Here is a 20204-nt window from a genome sequence, read left to right on the forward strand (position 1 = left end):
ACAAAGAGATGTATTATGCAGAACTTGTATTGGCCTGGAATCTCCAGAGATGAAACAGGGTACTGCAGGATTTGTGAGCAGTGCCAAAAGGTAGGCAAGGCAGGAGACAAGGTGAAAGCTCCTTTGACGCCTTTACCTGTGATTGGAAGAGCCGTTTCAGAGGGTAGCTAGGGATATTGTAGGGCCTGAGTACCCCAAGTTCCACAGGGAAAAAGTACATCCTAGTGGTAGTAGATTATGCTACAAGATACCCAGAGGTGGTGGCTCTGTCCTCCACTGAGGCAGAAAAGGTGGCAAATGCTTTGTTAGAGATTTTCAGCAGGGTAGGCTTTCCAAAACAAATATTGACTGACAGAGGTGCCACTTTCATGTCAGACCTGCTGGCTTGTCTGTGGAAGCACTGTGGGGTGAAGCACCTGTAAACCACCCCTACCATCCCCAGACTAATGTTCTTGTGGAGACGTTAAACTCAAGTCCATACTACGGGCATTTGCAGACTAGTTCAAGAGAGTGGGACAAATATCTGTCCCATCTGTTGGTTTGCTTATGGAGAGGCTTACTGGGAATCCACAGGTTTTTCACCCTTTGAGTTGCTGTATGGGCACAGGGTGAGGAGACCCCTACATTTGATTCAAGATGAGTGGGAGGGTGAGTGTGAATCCCACAAAGTCTGATGTGGCACATGTCCTAAACCTCAATACAAGGCTCAGGGAACTCATGGGCATGGCCCAGGAAAACCTAGCAGAAGCCCAACAGCAAAAAACGTCTAGTAGGACAGGAATGTTCAAGTTAGAGAATATGCTGTGGGGCAACAAGTAATGGTTCTCATTCCTGTCAGACACAATTAGCTGCAGACAGCTTGGGAAGGACCCTACAAAGTGGTAAGGAAGGTCAGTGATGTTAACTACATGGTACAAATGCTAGGCAGGGGCACAAAGTGTACCATGTTAACATGATGAAACCTTACCATGACAGGGAGGCTCTTGTGCAAAGTAACTGCAGTACGAGGCAGGAGGAGTATAAGGGGGATTTATGGCTATAAGGAGCCAGATAGCCAAATCCCAAACTGCTATGGTGGAACCTAGGATTGCAGGCATATGATAGGACAGTGTAGCACTGTACTGGGGTCAGCAATGCCAAAGCAGCTGGAATCTCAAGACAGGTAATGTGGTAAGGTATTCCCAGATGGGTTCAATCCTCTCAAGCAACATTTCTCAAGGGTCACTTGAAAAACTAGCTTGCGTTTTCGGGGGGGGGGGGATACTGCCAGCCCAGCTAGCTGGAATTTTGTAAATAATTATATGGCACTTCAGAATATTAATATGATTTATATAGAAATGTAACAAAAGACGACACTGCCAGTCCAGCTATCTGGAATTTTGTAAATAGTTATATGTCATTTGTGAATACCAGCATGATGAAATTGCTTGTGTTACCAAATGTATTAGAACTATATGTTAAGTGTATATTAAACTACTGATACAGAAGTGTGTGTTGAACAAGGTTTGTACAGTACTGAGCCTTCATGGATTTGTCCACAGTGTACACTACAAGAAAAGAAAAGAAATGTTTATAAACTATATAGCTGTGCAAATATACATGTTTTAATAGTAGAAACAGGAACATGCAGAGTTAACTTGTAAAACTTCAAAAAAATAAGTTAAAATTAAATTGTTTTAGGATTGTGCTATAATGTTAGTTTTGATGCAGCAAGGAGACAGGATGTCTAGAACTAGGGTGCCTTCTGCATTGTTTTGTGAGTGTTTTATTGTTTTATGTCTTCTAGCAACTGCAAACATCTGAAGGCTATGTATTTTTCACAAGGAGATGTCAAATGCTCCAAAGAGGGGGGGGGGGTTAGCTTAGAAACTTAAGTCAGGTGACAAAAAGTTAGGTCAGCCAAGCTAATCCATCAATATTTGATATTAATTTAAGAACTCTCTCCGAGAGAGACTGTGCATTTTGTATTTTGTCTTGGACCTAGCAAGAGCATCCACTCATCACTACCTTCTGCACTTGCCTTGCTCTGTAAGTTTTTAGGGCACAGTAACTCTTTTTAGATTCAGATAGGAATATAATAAATATTAGTTTAGATGTTTTCTGTATATATTTGAGACTGTCCTGCAAGGCTGTTTTAAATATTTCCTGGGATTTTGAACTCTGAAGTTACTGTGTTGATTTATTGAACATTTTCTTGTTCTTTTATTATTTATTATTTAATATATTTAAACCTATCTTTCTGGCTGACATTTGTGAGACATATTTAAGCTCTTAGGGTAGTGGCATATGTATTTGGTGACACTGTACAGCGCACTCATAAATAGCCTTGCTCTTGGTCAGACTACCACTTGGATTAATAGTAACATTACACAGTAGGATTGGACACCCTTTGTTAAGAGCCTTAAAAGTAGCTAATAAGAGTGGTTGGTGGCAGTGGAAACTACCTTATAGTCTGGACAGAAGGGGGCATAGCTAGTAAACCTGTGCCAGACTTTCCCAGGACTGTGTGTGTGTTTGTATATAAATCAAAAAGCTTACAATGACGAAACCTCAGAACAGAGATTTTTTTCCAAGGGGAAAAAAAAAAACTTTAAAACATTACATAAAGTGGGGGGCTGTGCCCCCACACACCCCAGTCATGGGGGGGCTGTGCCCCCCACACACCCCTACTTAAATATACCAACTCCGAGATCACACTTCTTCTTCTTTCGGCTGCTCCCGTTAGGGGTCGCCACAGCAGATCAACTGTTTCCATTTCCTTCTGTCCTCTGCATCTTGCTCTGTCACACCAACCACCTGCATATCCTCTCTCACCACATCCATAAACCTTATCTTAGGCCTTCCTCTTTTCCTGTTGCCTGACAGCTTCATCCTTAGCATCTTTTTCCCAATATACTCTTCATCCCTCCTCAGCACATGTCCAAACCAATGTAATCTTGCCTCTCTGGCTTTGTCTCCAAACCTTCCAACCTGGGCTGACCCTCTAATATACTTATTCCTAATCCTGTCCATCCTCGTCACACCCAGTGCAAATTTTAACATCTTCATCAACTCTGCCACGTCAAGCTCTGACTCCTGCCTTTTTGTCAATGCCACTGTCTCCAACCCGTATAACATAGCTGGTCTCAGTACCCTCTTGTATACCTTCCCTTTCACTCTTACTGGTACTCGTCTGTCACAAATTACTCCTGACACTCTTCTCCACCCATTCCATCCTGCCTGTACTCTCTTCTTCACCTCTCTTCCACACTCACAATTACTCTGAACTGTTGATCCCAAGTACTTAAACTCATTCACCTTCGCCACTTCTACTCCCTGCATCCTCACCATTCCTCTATCCTTCCTCTCATTCACACACATATATTCTGTCTTAGTCCTGCTGACTTTGATTCCTCTCCTCTCTAGAGCATATCTCCACCTCTCCAGGGTCTCCTCCACCTGTTCCCTACTCTCACTACAGATCACAATATCATCTGCAAACATCATAGTCCACAGGGACTCCTGTCTGAACTCCGAGATCACACTACAGTGCCGAAAACGGCAAAGTAACGGAAGCTAATTAAGAATTTAAAGAATTAAAAATGTAAGAATTTGCTTAAAAAACGCTTCGCTACTTTGCCTTTTCGTTCTTTTACATTCGATCAAGACACATTCGATAAAATGCGTCTGTGATCACATAATAGGAACCCATTGCCAGTGATGAGGATTGAGGCTTCTTGATTACTGGGCCAGTGCTAGGGCGTCACAACATAACACAAGCAGAAGGTTATAATTCAAAGTGGAAAGTAATGATGATGATGATGAGAGGGGATGGGTTCAAGAAATAAGGGAAGAGTGGGATTCTGAATGCAAGTTCTTAAGGAGAACAATAACAACCATACAGAATATTATATCCATAAAGCTGCAGAAAGTATTCTAAGAACTAAGTGACCATGAGACTGGAGAAAGGTTTTGCCTTTAGGGATGATTGCATGTAAGGGTACAGAAAACAGGAAAGAGTACACTGATTTACTGGAGAAAACTGGCAAAGGAACCAAAGTAATGGGAGCAAATAACTAGACAAGGAAAGGTAACAGAGTGTGATGAAGCCAAGAAGAAGTTTGGACTACAAGTTAGAGACTGCCTCCCCTACCAGGGTACAGATAGAGTTCTAAGTGAAAGACCTGCTCTAGTAGAGTTTTCAGTCAAATCTAGAACAAAAGCTGTTGTTAAAAAGGACAACAATGGGATTCTATTACTAAATGCTCAACTTCTGTCTTTTTTTCTCCCTATTTACTACCCCTTCTATAAATAAAACAATAATACATCATTTAAAATGTTTTAAAATCAACTGTTTCTCTCCACTAGAACAGTACCTTACTGTACCGTGATGGTTTCACTTTCAAAAAACTTTTATCCTGCCCTGGAAAAGCAAATTCATTGAAGTCATCAAGGCCACTGAACACAGGTAGTTTTCTGGCCATTTCCCTCCCAAAACTGACATCAACATGACGGTCCTAAAAGCCCACCTATGCTGTGATGTCACAGTTCCCTGGTCCTTCCCCCTACCCATAGGAAACAGTACAGGAGTCAGGTCTCCTGCTGTGAAATGTCAATCACATCAGGTAACAGCTCAAATTACCCTTAGCACTTTTGACAGCTAAGGAAATTAGGTGTGAAGGGGGATGGGAGATGAGTCAATGTAGTAAAATTCAGGCGTCACAAAAGACTGCAGTTTAGCCATTCTAAAAAGCAGCAGCAGTAAAAAGCACTCTGAAAGTCTGTTTTGTGGCATTTGCACTGTTTGAGTTTTAAGTATTACTCTCCTGCACTATAGCCAAACTCTGGAACTCCTTCCTATCCTCAATTACCTCCAACTTCTTGCACCCACTTCAAATCTTTACTAAAATCACACTTAAAAACTTGCCAGATATGTCCTTGCAACCCCCCCCCATACCATCCACTCCACCCACCCGCAACCTCTCTCGGCCCCCTATCAACAACCTACTCTTAGCAAGCTTGGCTACTATGTTCCCAGCTACCTACCACATAATACTAACTTCTTGTAGCAACAACTGCCAATGGCTGTTCTGTACCTCAAAAAACAGATTGTATCAATTGTTCACTGATGAATCTCAACTACATTTGTAACCATGTTTAGTATACGTCACCATATTTTAAAATTGTACTATGTTCTACAGCTGTTTTACATCTATGTTTTATTCTTAACTTGCGTCCTTAGCTGCACTAATGTCTATATTTAAATGCTATGCTTTTTAACTGTATAATGCAAATAATACTTAATATGGAGCTTTTCTCCCTGGGCTTCCGCTGAAAACGTACCTGTGTCCAGTCGGACTATCCTGGTCAACAAATGTAAATAAATAAATAAATAAGTAGTCATTGAACAGCATAACATGTTAATTAAAACTAACTGAAACACAGCAGTGTATGCATGTAAAATCAATGCAGTGACAGGAGCTTTAGGAAGAAAGAGGCCTGTGTAATGTATATTTTACAGACAAGCACTGCATTGTGGGATACCTAGAGTCAGGCTAAACAATCAGAATTACTTCAAGATGCCAGACCGCATGTGGTCAGACTCAGAAATTGCATATAAAAATGTTTAAAAGCATGTAAATAGTCCCAGGGTGATGTTAAAATGTAGGAAACACCAAACCATGATGACAAACATGTTTTGAGTCTGTGGGTGTGGTTCTCCTTTACAAAAGGAATAATTAGTAGGGCATATAAAATACTGCATGATAACTGTAACAGTCAAGCATAGGCGGTTAGAAAAGATTGGGGAGAGAGACTGGAAAAGGAATTTACAAGGAAACAATGAGAGGACATATGTACGGCTCCCAAGCATGCAACAAAGTCCAGAGGATTTAGGATTTTTGCTTGGAAGTGTTTGCATAGGTATTTTTACAAACCAAGAAAGCTTAAAAAATAGGTAGCTAGTAAGTGTTGGAGGTGTGAGAGGGGAAAAAGGGTAACCAGGAGCATGCTTTTGAGGAGTGTAACAAGTTGGCAGATTTTAAACATTCCCTACAGAGAATGTTGTCAGAAATACTGGGGGAGCTAATGGCTGTAACTAAGGAAACTATTTTTTGAGCTGAAGCACAGGGTCTGAATTGCCTAGACATAAGTAAGCCCTTACTAAGTTTAATTCTGCTAGCTGCCTAAAAAAAGCAATTACTAGAAAATGGAAATCAAAATCTTAACCCTGTATTTTGAATAGCGAATACTGTAAAAGACAGAAGCAAAACAGGAAGATGAATCTTTATGAAACGGAAGGAGGAAACAACATAGAAATAAATGGAATTTGTGGGAACAATACATGCAGAAAAATGTTCAGGAGGAGAAGTGAGGTTCAAAGAAGGCAGGAGTTGAACAATGTGTGTAATGTTAAGACTGAAAGACAGTTGCTATATATAGAAAGAAAACATATGTAATGTATACAAATGGAAAACTGTTACTATGGTTCGTTTTCTTCTCTATTAATGTGTGTGTGCCTATGTCTTAAGTGACAATTTAATAAAGCTGCTAAAAACATTAAGCTATTTGCACTGACAACTCAACTGGGAGCAATTTGCTACTTATGGGGAAGTTTGAGCCTATTCAAATAGACAAGTTCTGGTAACAACTAGCATCCATTTAGGAAAAAAAGCTGAGTTTCAAGTACTCATCCTATTTATTGCAGAAAGGAAATTGCAATTAGATAGTGTATACAGAATAAAACCTAACTTTACAGCAGAGTCAATAATTACTCTAGCTCAAGCTTTTACTTCCAAAGCTACTCTTAATTGGGGACCATGTGTGACTTTTAGTAAATATGTTGCTGACAAAATGTCTAGCATTTACAATACACACTGACCATATCTTCTGCCAAACTTCCTTCTTCAAGACATCATGATATATCCCTTACCAGCACTAAATGGATGTCTTGCAAACTGAGAATGCCTTATTCTCCAAGCTTTTACATTTTTACAGAACATTAAAATCAATTGGGTCGTTTATCCAAACTCCTAAGTCTGCACAACAGTCACTAAGATCTTCCCATCAAATGTTGTTAGATATTGCCAAGAACAACAGCAAGACAGGTGACAAGAACTCCACAGGGCATTCCAATCAAAACAAGCAGCCACCATGAATTAGAAATGTGAAAATTACTACCAATTTAAAAATAATAATAATAATAATCTCTGTCAATACTTTTTGCATCACCTGGGCTGTTTATACTGGTGGTAGCCAGAAAAATTCTTTGACTTTATAATTTCTGTCCAATGGGCCCAGGTCATTACTGAAAAGGGTCTGTCGACCAGTCCACTTACCTTGTTACTAAAATGTATTAAATAAACAAAATAAAAATCTGCATATCCAAGACTTTTTGTCTCCTATTTTACCTACATCTGTGTGTGCGTTTGCTTAGATTATACTATTTATCTTCCTACATTAACTACATATCACACTTAATATCTGTAAAATATTTTTTTGCTTACTATGTCATTGTAACTGTTCTCTAGCTCCCCTCTGGACATGGATCCTCTCAGAAGGGTTAACCCAGCTGTCAATATATGAATGATTAACAAAATATAATTTGCACTTTTTTATGCATTACTTGGTGAGTTGAGCTTTGCAAATGGTCCGGGATGTGCTAAGAATGGACCTTTATGGTCCACTCACCTAAATAAAAAAAATCAAACACAAATAGAATTCTAGCAGTAAATTCCACACTCCTGGATACTAGATGAATTCAGTTTATTTGTTGTCAGTTCTAAGTTGAACTAATAGCAGCAAAGTAACAGTTTGATGAAAAATCAGCAAAAACTGAATAGCAGCAAAAACTCAATCCAACAATGTCCAGAAAGAGAAATAGCAGCAAACCAATCTTTCAAGTAAAATACAACGAACAGCAACACTTAAATCTCCTAGCACCTCGGCTATAACAGCCTTTTCAGAGTACTTTGTGTATAAAAAGCAACCCTTTTATATAAAAAAAAAATCAATTAATCTATTAAACATTCGCCTAAAACAGGTGCAATCAATTAAACATCAAAGTTAATTAAAAATTAAATAAAAAATTCATGCTCTTAAAGTAACATTCCTATATAAAACTTTTCCAGTGACATTTTCTATTTAATCCTGTAGGTTGTAATGTATTACATTTTAATACAAGAATTGATTCTTTCTAAGAAGATATTTCACTCTATTTTCACTTATATAACTAGAATTAATTTGTTCCAAAACAGATACTTTTAAATTCATAAATTCACCCCCATGGTTTTTATTACAATGTTCTGCAAGTGGGCTTTTATTCTTTCTCCTAGACTTCTTTTTGTTTCACCAATATAAAACTTACCGCATTCACACTTGATGGCATAAATTACCCCTACACTTTTACAAGTGTAGTGTCCTTTAGTATGAAATATTTTACCATTAATTTGTTGATATGTGTTTGTTATGTATTAGCATATTGTACATTTACCACATGTTGTAATTTCAATTTCTATTTTTATGTTTATTATTTCCTTTGGTCTTTTATAGGTTGTTGTGTCTTTTGGCTTTTCCCGGTTAGGGGTCGCCACAGCGAAACTCCGGTCCGCTAATGACTGGTAATTTATTTTTATGTGCCGAGTTACCAGCCCTGACGCACAACCTTCAACGAAGGTATGCCCATTTACGCACGTCTCCATGCAGAAGACGCTCTAGCTGAGAATCGAACCGGAAAGCGTCTTACTGTGAGGCGACAACGCTACCGCAGCACCACCACCACGATTGGTCTTTTATAGGTACTATGCACTAAAAAATCCTTTAAGCTCCAGCCCCTTTGATATGAAAATTTAAGTTGAATTTCTAGAAGTGAAGCAACTTCTCTTCTCGTAACATTCCAAAAGTAACAGTTTTTGCAACTTCTTTGAAAATATAGTATATTTGGATACAAAAATTATGGTTTGTTCGAGATCCCATTCCTTATCTATATCTATACATTCATTATCAACATTTTTATTTCTGGGATCTGTTCTCTTATGTCCAAATATTCTATTATAACTATCTTTCACTACTTTTTCTGCATAGACTATCTATAAACATATCCACTACCTTTGAAGCTTCTCTCTTAGCATCCTGCACATCACCACATAATCTCTTAAGCCTAAGGATTTCCCCATGGGGTAAAGCTGTTAAAGTATGTGTTGGATGACAGCTTGACGCGTGGAACATGTGACTCGGCTGCTGAAATTTTCCATAAATTTGAGTTTTTATTTTTTCCATCACATAACCCTTCCAAAGTCAAATCCAAATAATTCACCCTTATACCTTCCTGTAGTCCATCATACTTTATTTGGAATCTATTATTATTCATGTATTTGATAAATGTATCAACTTCATTTCTTCCCCCCTTACAAATAAATATGAGGTCATCTATGAATCTAAGTATCCTGTCACAAAACTTCTGTAAAATTCACTTCTGTATATATGACTGAATTCCACCAGACCCATAAACAAATTCACATACATTGGGGCGAAAGCCACCCCCATCGCTGTACCTTGTAACTGTTGGTATAATATACTATCAAATTCAAAAATGTTATTCACCAAGCAAAAATGTACCAATTCTTTTATATATTGTGTTTTTGGGTTGTCCCCCATGAAATAACTTAATGCCTCCATACCTAAATTATGTTGTATGCTAGTATATAAACTAGTTACATCTAATACAAGAAATTCATGCCTGGGTCCCAACATATACTTTCCAATTTCTTTAATAAATCAAATGAATCTTTAATGTAGGAGGGCAATTTAACCACTTCTTTCAATAAACATTCATGCAGGAAACAGGTACTCTATAAGTGGTTCATATAGAATTCTAGCAGTGTTAAAGAGTTTATAGGCTTTTTATGGCCATCACATACTTATTTGTACTGGGAAAATGTCTGGTAAGGGACATATGCCAGTTCATCACACAAGTAACAAACAAAATCTTAACACTGTATGAATGTTGAGATTTTTATAAATCCATCACCTGTGTTAGCTACCCATGCTGGCAGTTTGGCTTGCCACAGCACCCCCTCTGTGAAGATGCATTTCCTCCTATCCAGGTTATACTGTGCTCTCTTGATCTGCAGTTGTGCCCCTACTGGTATTATCCTTTCATCAAGTGCAATCTATAACCCCTTCTGTACCCTATAAAACAAACATAGAGCCTCACGATCTCTCTTCTCTACTAACAAAGATCAAGCTTTTGAGCCTTTCCAAATAGGATTTTTTTTTATTCTCCTCATCATCCTTGATCCTTTTCTATGCACCCTTGTTAACAATGTAACTTTCTTGCTTTAGTGAGCCCTTTGGAACTCCAAGCATTGCTCCACCTGTGTCCCTCCCAGCTTCTGACATAAGGATCACTAGTACAGTCCTGTCCCTGGACTCGAACGATTACAAATACAAGCGTGTATTCTCCTTCCAAACCCACTCTCTCATACTGAGCCTTGATAATGATGTTCTCTGTAACAATCACCCATAAATCTTATCTCTCTTCTGAAGTTTAATTCTGACCAACCCCAAATGCATAAGCTACTGCTGAGTTGCTGTTTTCCAAGTACAATAGCATGGACACTTGGAAAGGCTGAAGTAGTGTTGTTACCTTTAAATCCACAGTTCCAGTCTCTCCACGTTCTACTCCAGGCTTGCATCTCAGCCTGATATTCCTACCCAGTGCTGGTTATCATCAGTAGACCCAGATCTCAAGCCTTAAGCCCTGCATGAGGTCAAATATGTCTACATTAAATAAACAGGGTTGAAGCCAGAACCAGCTCTTGCAGAACATTGATTGTTACTGCCCCCAGAAGAAAAGCTCCTTCCAACTCCTATCCAATTCTGGACCCCTCTCCAACCACCCTCTCCAACCATATGTTTACCACCAACTCTAACTCCTCTTTTTTTATGAAGTCCATGACATGGGACAGAATCAAGGCTTTATACAAGTCCAGAGAAATCTCATACACAGGAATGCCCCCGTCCACTTTCCTGATGCAACCCAATCATAAAGGATCTGATATCAGTCCATACCTCAACTCATTCCATTCTTAACAGTAACAATCTCAAAGGTTACAGACCACAATGTACACCGGCTATCTGCAAAAAATCTTTTTACAAACTTGATCCAGCTGCATGGAAAAATCTTCCCTCTGAATTAACTGATCTAGATAACTTCTTAAACTTAGAAGAAAAAAATAAAGTCCTACATGGGGTAATAATACAAATGCAACTGTTTCAGGGCTGACTGTTAGCTTTTTCTCTACCTCATATTTCATTTTTTTTTAGGAATGTCTCTTTGTTCTGCTGTTCCTCGCCTGATACTTTCAGACTCAAACAATGATCATATGAAATACTAACAATGTATGTGATGATGCAAGTGTCTCAATATACTGCGGCTCTTTCCATTCTCTGACAGTTAAATCTCTACACTGCATAACTCATTACAGTTTCATGTTATTAATGGCACTCTCATTCATGACCAAATAATACTCTGTCAATGTGCAGTTATGTACAGTCAACTGTATTTATTCACACCTGATGTTGATAAACCTCTCACAATACTGAAATGTTGAAGATGTCGACAGTGTATTCATCAGGTCTATATTAGAACAATGAACATTCAAAATGTCGAGTGCTCTAATATCGAACCCTATGAATCGAAAATTTAAAACAGCGAACATTCAGAACAGCGAATTTTTTCCTAGGGAAAAAATTTGCTGTTCCAAAACACATACACACAACACAAGCATACCAAACAAACAGCAATCCACACACATACACCTAAACTCTTACACCTAACCCTACACTAAACTATACATACACCACTAACTATCCACTTACCTTAACCCAAACCCTAACACTAAGGTCTGTCACTATCGCAGTCACCTCACCCGCACCCTAACCCTAACTCACCTACCCCGCCCTAACCCTCACGTCCACGCAATTGCACACTTACCTAAACCCGACCCGTAACTTTCCACCATAGCGCTGAAAATACCGAAGCAACAGAAACAGACAACCAAATTCTTTCCTTAGGAAAAAATTTGGTTTTCTGTTTCTTTGATATTTTCAGCGTTTGCTGAAAACGGGTCGATATTAAAACGCTCGACATTTTGAACGTTCGGTGTTCTAATATAGACCTGTATTTATCAGATAATTTAGCTGAATCTTGATTATATGCAATTGGTTTTATCTTAGGATTTATGGCTGAAAAAGGTGTTTGTACCAATCGCCTCAACCAATTAACAAAAAAATAAATAAATAAATTAGTATGACAAGATTTTTATCAGAACTAATTTAGCCCATTTTCCTCCAGAAAACATATCAGCAGTAACCTCTGGCCCAGCTCCATGGTTACGTGGATTAATGCATTTAGGATCAATGGTTTGCAAATCACTGGGTTGCTTTTTGCTCCACCAACTCTGCCCACCTCTACTCTGAGAAGAAACCACCACTCTAAGAGCTGCAGTTCTGGGAGGGGGCAGACAACTACTTCTGCAATTCTCTTAAAGTAACCTAAGCAAGATTCCATTTGTTTCCTATACATTATCCTTCTGCAGTGTCACAATACCTACATAACTTTACTTATTACTCTGTCCACCCCCCCCCAAAAAAAAAAAAACAACATGTGCCTTTTCTTTCCTTGTCAAAAACAAAATAATTTGAATCCCAACACCTTTATATTTCTGCCTCCCCTACAATAATACAGTTTCCATGCCTGAATTTTTCCTAGCTCTTGAATACAAGAAGGCTGCCGTTTTCCTCCCCTCATTGCCCTTTGCTAACCATTTTTTCCAGTCCAGCTTGCCCACCTTATATATTCTGCTGCCTCTTTTCTGCATCTAAATCATCATCCCTCTGGTCACACCCCTTTCCCCCAATCCCTGTACGCTTTCCTTCCTCCAAAAATGATCATTGCCTCCATAAAGAAGACTGGCTTTCTCCTTCCCTTTATTGTGACTTGCCTTGTTAATCCCTTTTTCTAAGCCCAAGCAACTGACTTAAATAATTTCTATAGCTCTCCTACTAGTATTCTCTTCTTCCATCTGCCCAACTCCATAAATTTTCATAATCAGCCCCTTTAGTCTCAGATTCTTTGTACCCTACATTTTAATTTTTAGGCATGTATAAGCCATACTTTTGCATAGTCAATGCCCAGCTGTCAGAAATCTAGCCTGGAGTTCTCAAAGATTCTCCATTTCTTTGTTGTTAAACCATTAACATTTGTCCAAAGCTTCTAAAATACCTCAAATTGACAATGTTCTGTTTGTGCCCACACTAATGAATGAATGTTCCAGTTTGCATCTAATGGACTGTAGTTTCCCCATAAGAGCAACTCTTCTTTTCATTGCCTGTCTTACAATCTTCTTACAGACTATTTATTAATCTCTGTACCGATGTTAGGTATAAATACAAAATGAGCAGGTATCCAAACAGCACAACACCGAGATTTCAGTATTTCATTCTGGTACCTTGGCCTTTCACCTTCAAGGAATAATTTTCATCACCCCCATTTAAATAGTCAACCGACAGGTACAATTCCACTGCCATCAATTTGTGTCAATTACACATTTAAAGCAACACATATCTTTTACCTTGCCATCCTATATATTACATCATTGTTTAAATATTTTTAACACTCTATTCAAAATCACCATATTTTAAAGGTTTATGTTCTCTTTCCTAAAAAGTCAAATTACTATCAATAGTCATTCCCCTTGGTTGAAGAGTTCTAAAAGTTTATTATCTTACATTCTAACTTACTTAGTTCATTTTTAAAATGTCCTCCGTTAACCATAAAAGGATGTGCTAATACACTAAAGAAAAAGTCCTTATTACTTCCCCCATGAGCAGCTAAAAAGTGTTCTGCTACTGGGCTTAAAGTATTTCCCTTCCTTATGTCTCCAAGGTGCTCCAGAATTCTCACTTTGACTTTTCTCTTAGTTTGTCCAACATACCATTTGGTCTTTTTACACCCACATCCTACAATATAAATAACCCCCTGTGAATTGCAGTGAAAACAGTCTTTAGCTATATAACGTCTGCCATTTATGTTCCAACCATCCAGATTTTTGGCCTTCTCACAAACCATACAGTTCTCACAAGAGTGCAAACCAGTTCTATCACTAATGATACTGACCATACCATCACCATTTAATATTTCTTTTAAATTATTGTATCTACTGCATGAAAAAGATACATGATCCGGGAAAAGATGTCCTATACGCACACCCTCTTTAATCATATACAAAACGTTTCTAATGATATTCTCCATAACATCAGATAAAGGAGAGAATTCTGTCACAAAAAATAATTTTTCTTTCGATTCAATCTTATCTAGATTTCCCCCTCCTTTCTTCCTTTTCTTCCATATTTTCCTTTATATCTTTCCTCTTTGCTACATTTCTGAGTCCCTAAAACAGTATCTTTTGCACTTTAAGATCTTCATGGCATCCATGATGTATCTTTGCTTTAATCTCTTTTCTGAAGTATTCAAGTACATATGTTTAATTTCTCCTATTGGCAAAGTCCTAATTAAATGTGGGGGATGCATACTTTTAGTATATAAAAAGTTATTTATTGCAATCTCTTTCCTATGTGGTTTAAACTGTATAATGTTCTCCCTATCTACATAAAATTCCACATCCAAATACTATTGTACCTGTAACAAGATTCTGCTCTAAAAAGGGTAGAATAACAGATAATAAAGACAGTTAATAATTCAGAAAGTAATAAAAATGTTGGTTTACATTATGACTAAATTGATATTAACCCAATTCTTTAAAGGTGTTCTTGGCTTCAGTGACTGAAGACTCATGTCTCGCACTCTACACATCAAGATGCGACAACTCAACTGTGACTTGGAGTTATGTAGAGTGAGGCTAGGCATTAGGCATAAAGTAAGGAGAGTTTGATTTTTTTATATATTAACACCTGTTTTATCATTCACGGATTGATGGGCTTGGGTTTAAAAACACCTAAATAATCCTGAAGTTGCACTGACTTCAACATGATCCACTCTCATACAGGTCACCATAGAAAGGGACATGAATAAGCAAATGTTTTGTAAATAGGCCACGCAAATTTTGACACACAATACTGTGACGGGCTTATCATTAGGCACTGTTCCATAAAACACTGAGAGGATCTTTAGATGAGTGTCTGCCAGTTAAGTTCTTTTGGTTGGTAGCACTATCATGAGATTTGGCGAAGCATAATTGGAGAAAAAAAAAGTTACAATGAGACTAAAGTAATGGGTGTATTTTTTATGCAATTAATCTGGTTAAGATCCTATGTAGTCAGATTCAACCACAACCTGGGCTGCAACGGTAAATGCAAAACACACTGACAGTTTAAAATAACCAATAAACCAACATTTTCTGGAGGTGGTGTAAATCAGAGTACTAAAAGAAAATGCAAATAGGTACTCCAAAAAAAGGAAACTCAAAGACATTAAGCAGAAGTCAGAAATGAGTCCCATTCTCTGGAATTGAAGCAAAAACCTTAACCACAGATCTCAAAACTCAGGACTACTGAAAAGATACAGATAATGTGAAAGTCACTGTACCACAACTGTGATGAGTATTTCATCTCACTGTAGTGTAAACTGTAGCACAAAAAAGAGGAAGTGATGCATGTAGAATAGCAAATAAATGTGGGTCTTGTAGTACGCGTATATTCACAGGTACTGCTCTTAGGGGCTCAGAAATAAAACAGTCAAGCCACAAAGAAGAATAATACTCTGGTAAGTAAATGTACCTCAATGGGAAATGGAAGCATGCCAAGGAGGATTCAATTTACCTTGCATGAGGTTGAATGAATGGTTACTAGATGGAATAAGCCTGTGTATGTAATTTAAAGCACCACTCTCCCTTAGCCAAGAGTCTGAAAAGGTAGTCTTATTCTAAAGCTGAAGTAGCCTTGGCCATTTATTTAATCACAGTCTACAGTGTTCACCAAATCAAAAACATCTACACCAAAATGTACTGCTATAAGATCACCACTTGGACAGATAACTTCAATATGTCTAAGAAAACTTACACACTCTCATTTTAGTACTAAAGTGGTAATAATAGTAAAGTATCACATTTTAGTAATTTATCAAACCACAGCGTCTTTTGTATTTCGCTTAATTTTACAACTCCTTTGAAATCTTTGAATTAACTGCCATTATGCCATTTTGCTCTACAACCTCCCAAGTGCCTCTGAAAATAGGCACAGAGACCTAATTGCAAGGCATAACAAGAGCAACAATCTGTAGTGACATACCTCTCAGCTGTCCAGATTTTCACAGAATGGCCAGATTTTTACTCCATGTGTTTGTTCTGTTCCTCATAAAATCTGTGGTTTTCTGAAAAATCAGTGAGGATTGAAGTCACTAAAGAACAACATAATTTGAGTTTCATACAGAGAAGTATGTAAGAGTGGTACAGGACATGTACGAGGGTAGTGTGACAACGGTGAGGTCTGCGGTGGGAGTGACGGATGCATTTAAGGTGGAGGTGGGATTACATCAAGGATCAGCTCTGAGTCCTTTCTTATTTGCAATTGTGATGAACAGGTTGACAGACAAGATCAGACAGGAGTCCATGTGGACTATGATGTTTTCAGATGACATTGTGATCTGTAGTGAGAGTAGAGAACAGGTTAAGGAGACTCTAGAGAGGTAGAGATAGTCCTATTATCATTCCTCTCCTTTCTAGAGCACAAGACAGAATACGTGTGTGTGAATGAGAGGGAGGTTAGAGGAATGGTAAGGATGCAGGGAGTAGAGTTGGAGAAGATGAAGGAGTTTAAATACTTGGGATCAACAGATCAGAGTAATGGTGAGTGGAGTGTGGAAGAGAGGTGAAAAAGAGAGTACAGGCAGGGTGGAGTGGGTGGAGAAGAATGCCAGGAGTGGTTTGTGATGGACTAGTACCAGTAAGAGTGAAAGGGAATGTCTATGTTATATGGGTTGGAGACAGTGGCACTGATAAAAAGGCAGGAGTCAGTGCTGGATGTGGCAGAGTTAAAAATGTTAAAGATTTGCACGGACAGGATTAGGAATAAGTATATTAGAAGGTCAGCCCAGGTTGGACGGTTTAGAAACAAAGCCAAAGAGGCAAGATTGCGTTGGTTTGGACATGTGCTGAGGACGGATACTGGGTATATTGGGAAAAGGATGCTAAGGATGGAGCTGCCAGGAAAGAGGAAAAGAGGAAGGCCTAAGATAAGGTTTATAGATGTGGTGAGTGAGGACATGCAGGTGGTTGGTGTGACAGAGCAAGATCCAGAGGACAGGAAGAAATGGAAACGGATGATCTGCTGTGGCGACCCCTAACGGGAACAGCCGAAAGAAAAAGAAGACTTTATACACTTCAGAAAATGCATCTTAACACAAATCCTGTTATTCTACAACTTTCTAAGTTTATGAGCAACGTTTAAAACCTGACCCTATTTTTGAGGGTTTGTCCCTCCCATTATTTTAGTGCCTGTCCAGATTTCTTGAGCTAAGAGGTTGACAGGTATTTGCACTAACAAACACTACCAGTACTTCTCCGAGGCAGGCACATACATAATATATATAAAAATGGAAAAAATGCTATAAGTCTACAAACACGTTCAACAACTCAATGTGCCGTAAACATAAATATCTGGTAATGAGTGTCTTAAAACCCTCACGCGTAACTTCCCCTCGGGTGACAGAAAACAACTTCAACAGATATTTATTCTGGAAGGTCGACGCAAGTACTATTCAACTTATAAAACCTATCGAACCATCGAAATCTGTGTCTCATCACCAAACAGAAACATTGCTATACTCGGTTTATTTAAAAAAAAAAAAAAAAAAAACAATCACTCAGCATAGCAAATTTATACTTCATTTACACTGCAAATGATCAGTTTACAAACAGCAAATGTCTACGTGAAGTCTGTATATGAAGGTCCAGGAGCTACTGATCCATTATCAGGTTATTTACCTCCTGAAGTAATGACTGTGATAAATGTAAAACCACCACTAATTTGCCTAAATTCCAACTGTGTCACTCTAACTCACACAATCAAAAAGAAATAATAAAAAAACATACCTTTATTATTTTGTCACTATTATCTTCGGACATCCTGTAAGTTACTAGCTGGGAATGCGCAAATAGAATAAAAGGTGCCCAGCCCTAAAGTAAATTAATCACGGCAGACCACATTCGCTATAGTTTAATTCCTGGATGAATGCAAAATAGTTTGGACTGGCCAGAATAGCCAAACATAGCATAAAGTTCATAAAAATAGAGAGGATAGAGGACAACCTGGGACGGGCTGCCAAGAGCAGTACTTTAAAACAGGATATTGTTACAAGTTGAACGTAAAACACAGCGACATAAAATGTATATGATAAAGAATCTTCAAAATATGGTTCTTCAGCATCTCCAAATAGCCACGGCGATACCTGCCGGGCCGGCGTTAACAAAACCCTGGCCGACCAACAATGTATACAGTAGAACGTTCAATACCTCCTACTATACAGTGTAATACAATTGTGGCACAGCGCAGCTGTCAGTTACAAGAGCTATTGATCAGCTCTTCTCCTTCTGTCTCACTTTGATTACTTTGCAAGATTGTTTAAACAGAACGATTATTAGCTCTTTTTAGGTGTGCACACGCGATAGTGCGGGAATACATGCAATAAATGTGGCTATATAGCATCAGCTAAATAGAAAATGCTTTTCAGTCACAGTAAATAAGGTATTAATATTATTATTATTATTCAGCACCTATCAACCCCAATCTCTATAGTGTTTTCAGGCACCAATACGTCTACCTGAAGCGTGGGACACAATAATAGAGGGACCCGTCGAGGGCCTTCCTTCGTTTCGGCCGGAATATGACGTAACGGCGTGATCACTTCTTAGTTCTTATTATTAGAACTCGTCTGCTTGTGTATAGATTGTGATATGCACGTGGTATTGTTTATGTTTTGGGTTTAAAATCTACATTATTTGGGGATCATTTGTGCACATGGCTGTTGTGTACTATTCTTCCTTTTAGAAGGTGATAATTTCCTCTTTCCGTATAATTTGTTACTTTTTTGTATTTTTATTCCGGCGACTCCGCACTTAATTATGACTGAAAAGGTGCGTCGCACTAGTCAGCCTGCGTAAAGTAACAAGTACGTACTTCGTCTGAGTACTGACTGGGGCGAAGTTGTGTGCAACATTATAGTGTACTGCAGACGTTGTGACAGTTATACGAAAGCTAAAACATAAGGTGTAAAAATGATGTTTCACAAACATCATCCGTCATCTGTAATAGTGCACGGCCCCACCTGCTATCGGGAAAGGCCACAGAAGAACCTCACAAAGAGGATTACTGGACTCAAACAAATGCCCTACACTGACCGCCTCAAAAAACTCCAGCTTTACTCCGTAGCATATCGCCTACTCAGAGGTGATCTCTGCCTAACATGTAAAGCTATGTCAAACCCAAAGCTGTTGGACATGCTACACCTAAAGAAATCCCAATCCCTCCGAGCTACATGCTCTAGGGACCTAACCCTTGTCACTACAATAAACGGGACATGCTGCAGGAATAGATTCCTATCCCAGAGACTTCCCATACTCTGGAACAGGCTACCCATCTATGTCAAGCAAAGTTCTTCATTAGCACTCTTCAAGAAAATCTTGAGTGGATGGGAAATAGGAAATACGCCCCGGGGACCACTTCTGTGTCTGCTCGACAGTGGCACAGGAAAATAACTTTTGGGTGGCGTAAGCCAGGGAACCTTGTTGGCTAGGCTTACCTAGCCCCTTGGGCCGATAGCCTAGTACCTACCTAAGCCCCCACCCGCACATAGACCGTCATCTGTATCACGCCCATTTTATACTGTCACCCACAAGTGTGTTTGTGCTTTGGAGTTTAACGTCAGGGCCTATCGTTTACAATGTGTTTCTCTTTTGTGTAAACGGAGATAGGGTTACCACCTGTCCCACTTTGGGCAGTTGTGTCCTGACAAAATATTGTAAAAATGGCAAATGTCCTGAGATTTTAGGAAAAAATTATTTCCTATATTTTATGTAATAGTTGCATAAAATAGTTATTCTGTATCTGAAATACCTAAATGTTATAAGAAACAGAATAACCAGCTAAAATGCTACAAAAATAAGCTTTTATTTAGGCAAAAAAGTTAAGTTATATCCTTCGTACTGGCC

The 20204-nt window shown here is 38.6% G+C and overlaps 1 protein-coding gene across 1 annotated transcript in view; it reads right to left on the reverse strand.

Annotated features, from left to right (window-relative positions):
- MAPKAPK5 (MAPK activated protein kinase 5) overlaps positions 1 to 19388 on the reverse strand; it is a 1432063-nt gene extending 1412675 nt beyond the window's left edge. Inside the window, exon 1 of the mRNA XM_044068618.1 lies at positions 18090 to 19388. Within this exon, the coding sequence (XP_043924553.1) occupies positions 18090 to 18122 (33 nt within the window). The 5' untranslated portion in view covers positions 18123 to 19388. The remainder of the gene's footprint in view (positions 1 to 18089) is intronic.
- Positions 19389 to 20204: the final 816 nt, after the last annotated feature.

This window comes from Protopterus annectens, chromosome 4.part0 (assembly GCF_019279795.1).
Source record: "Protopterus annectens isolate FY-2018-M chromosome 4.part0, PAN1.0, whole genome shotgun sequence".
NCBI classification, from domain to species: domain Eukaryota; kingdom Metazoa; phylum Chordata; order Ceratodontiformes; family Protopteridae; genus Protopterus; species Protopterus annectens.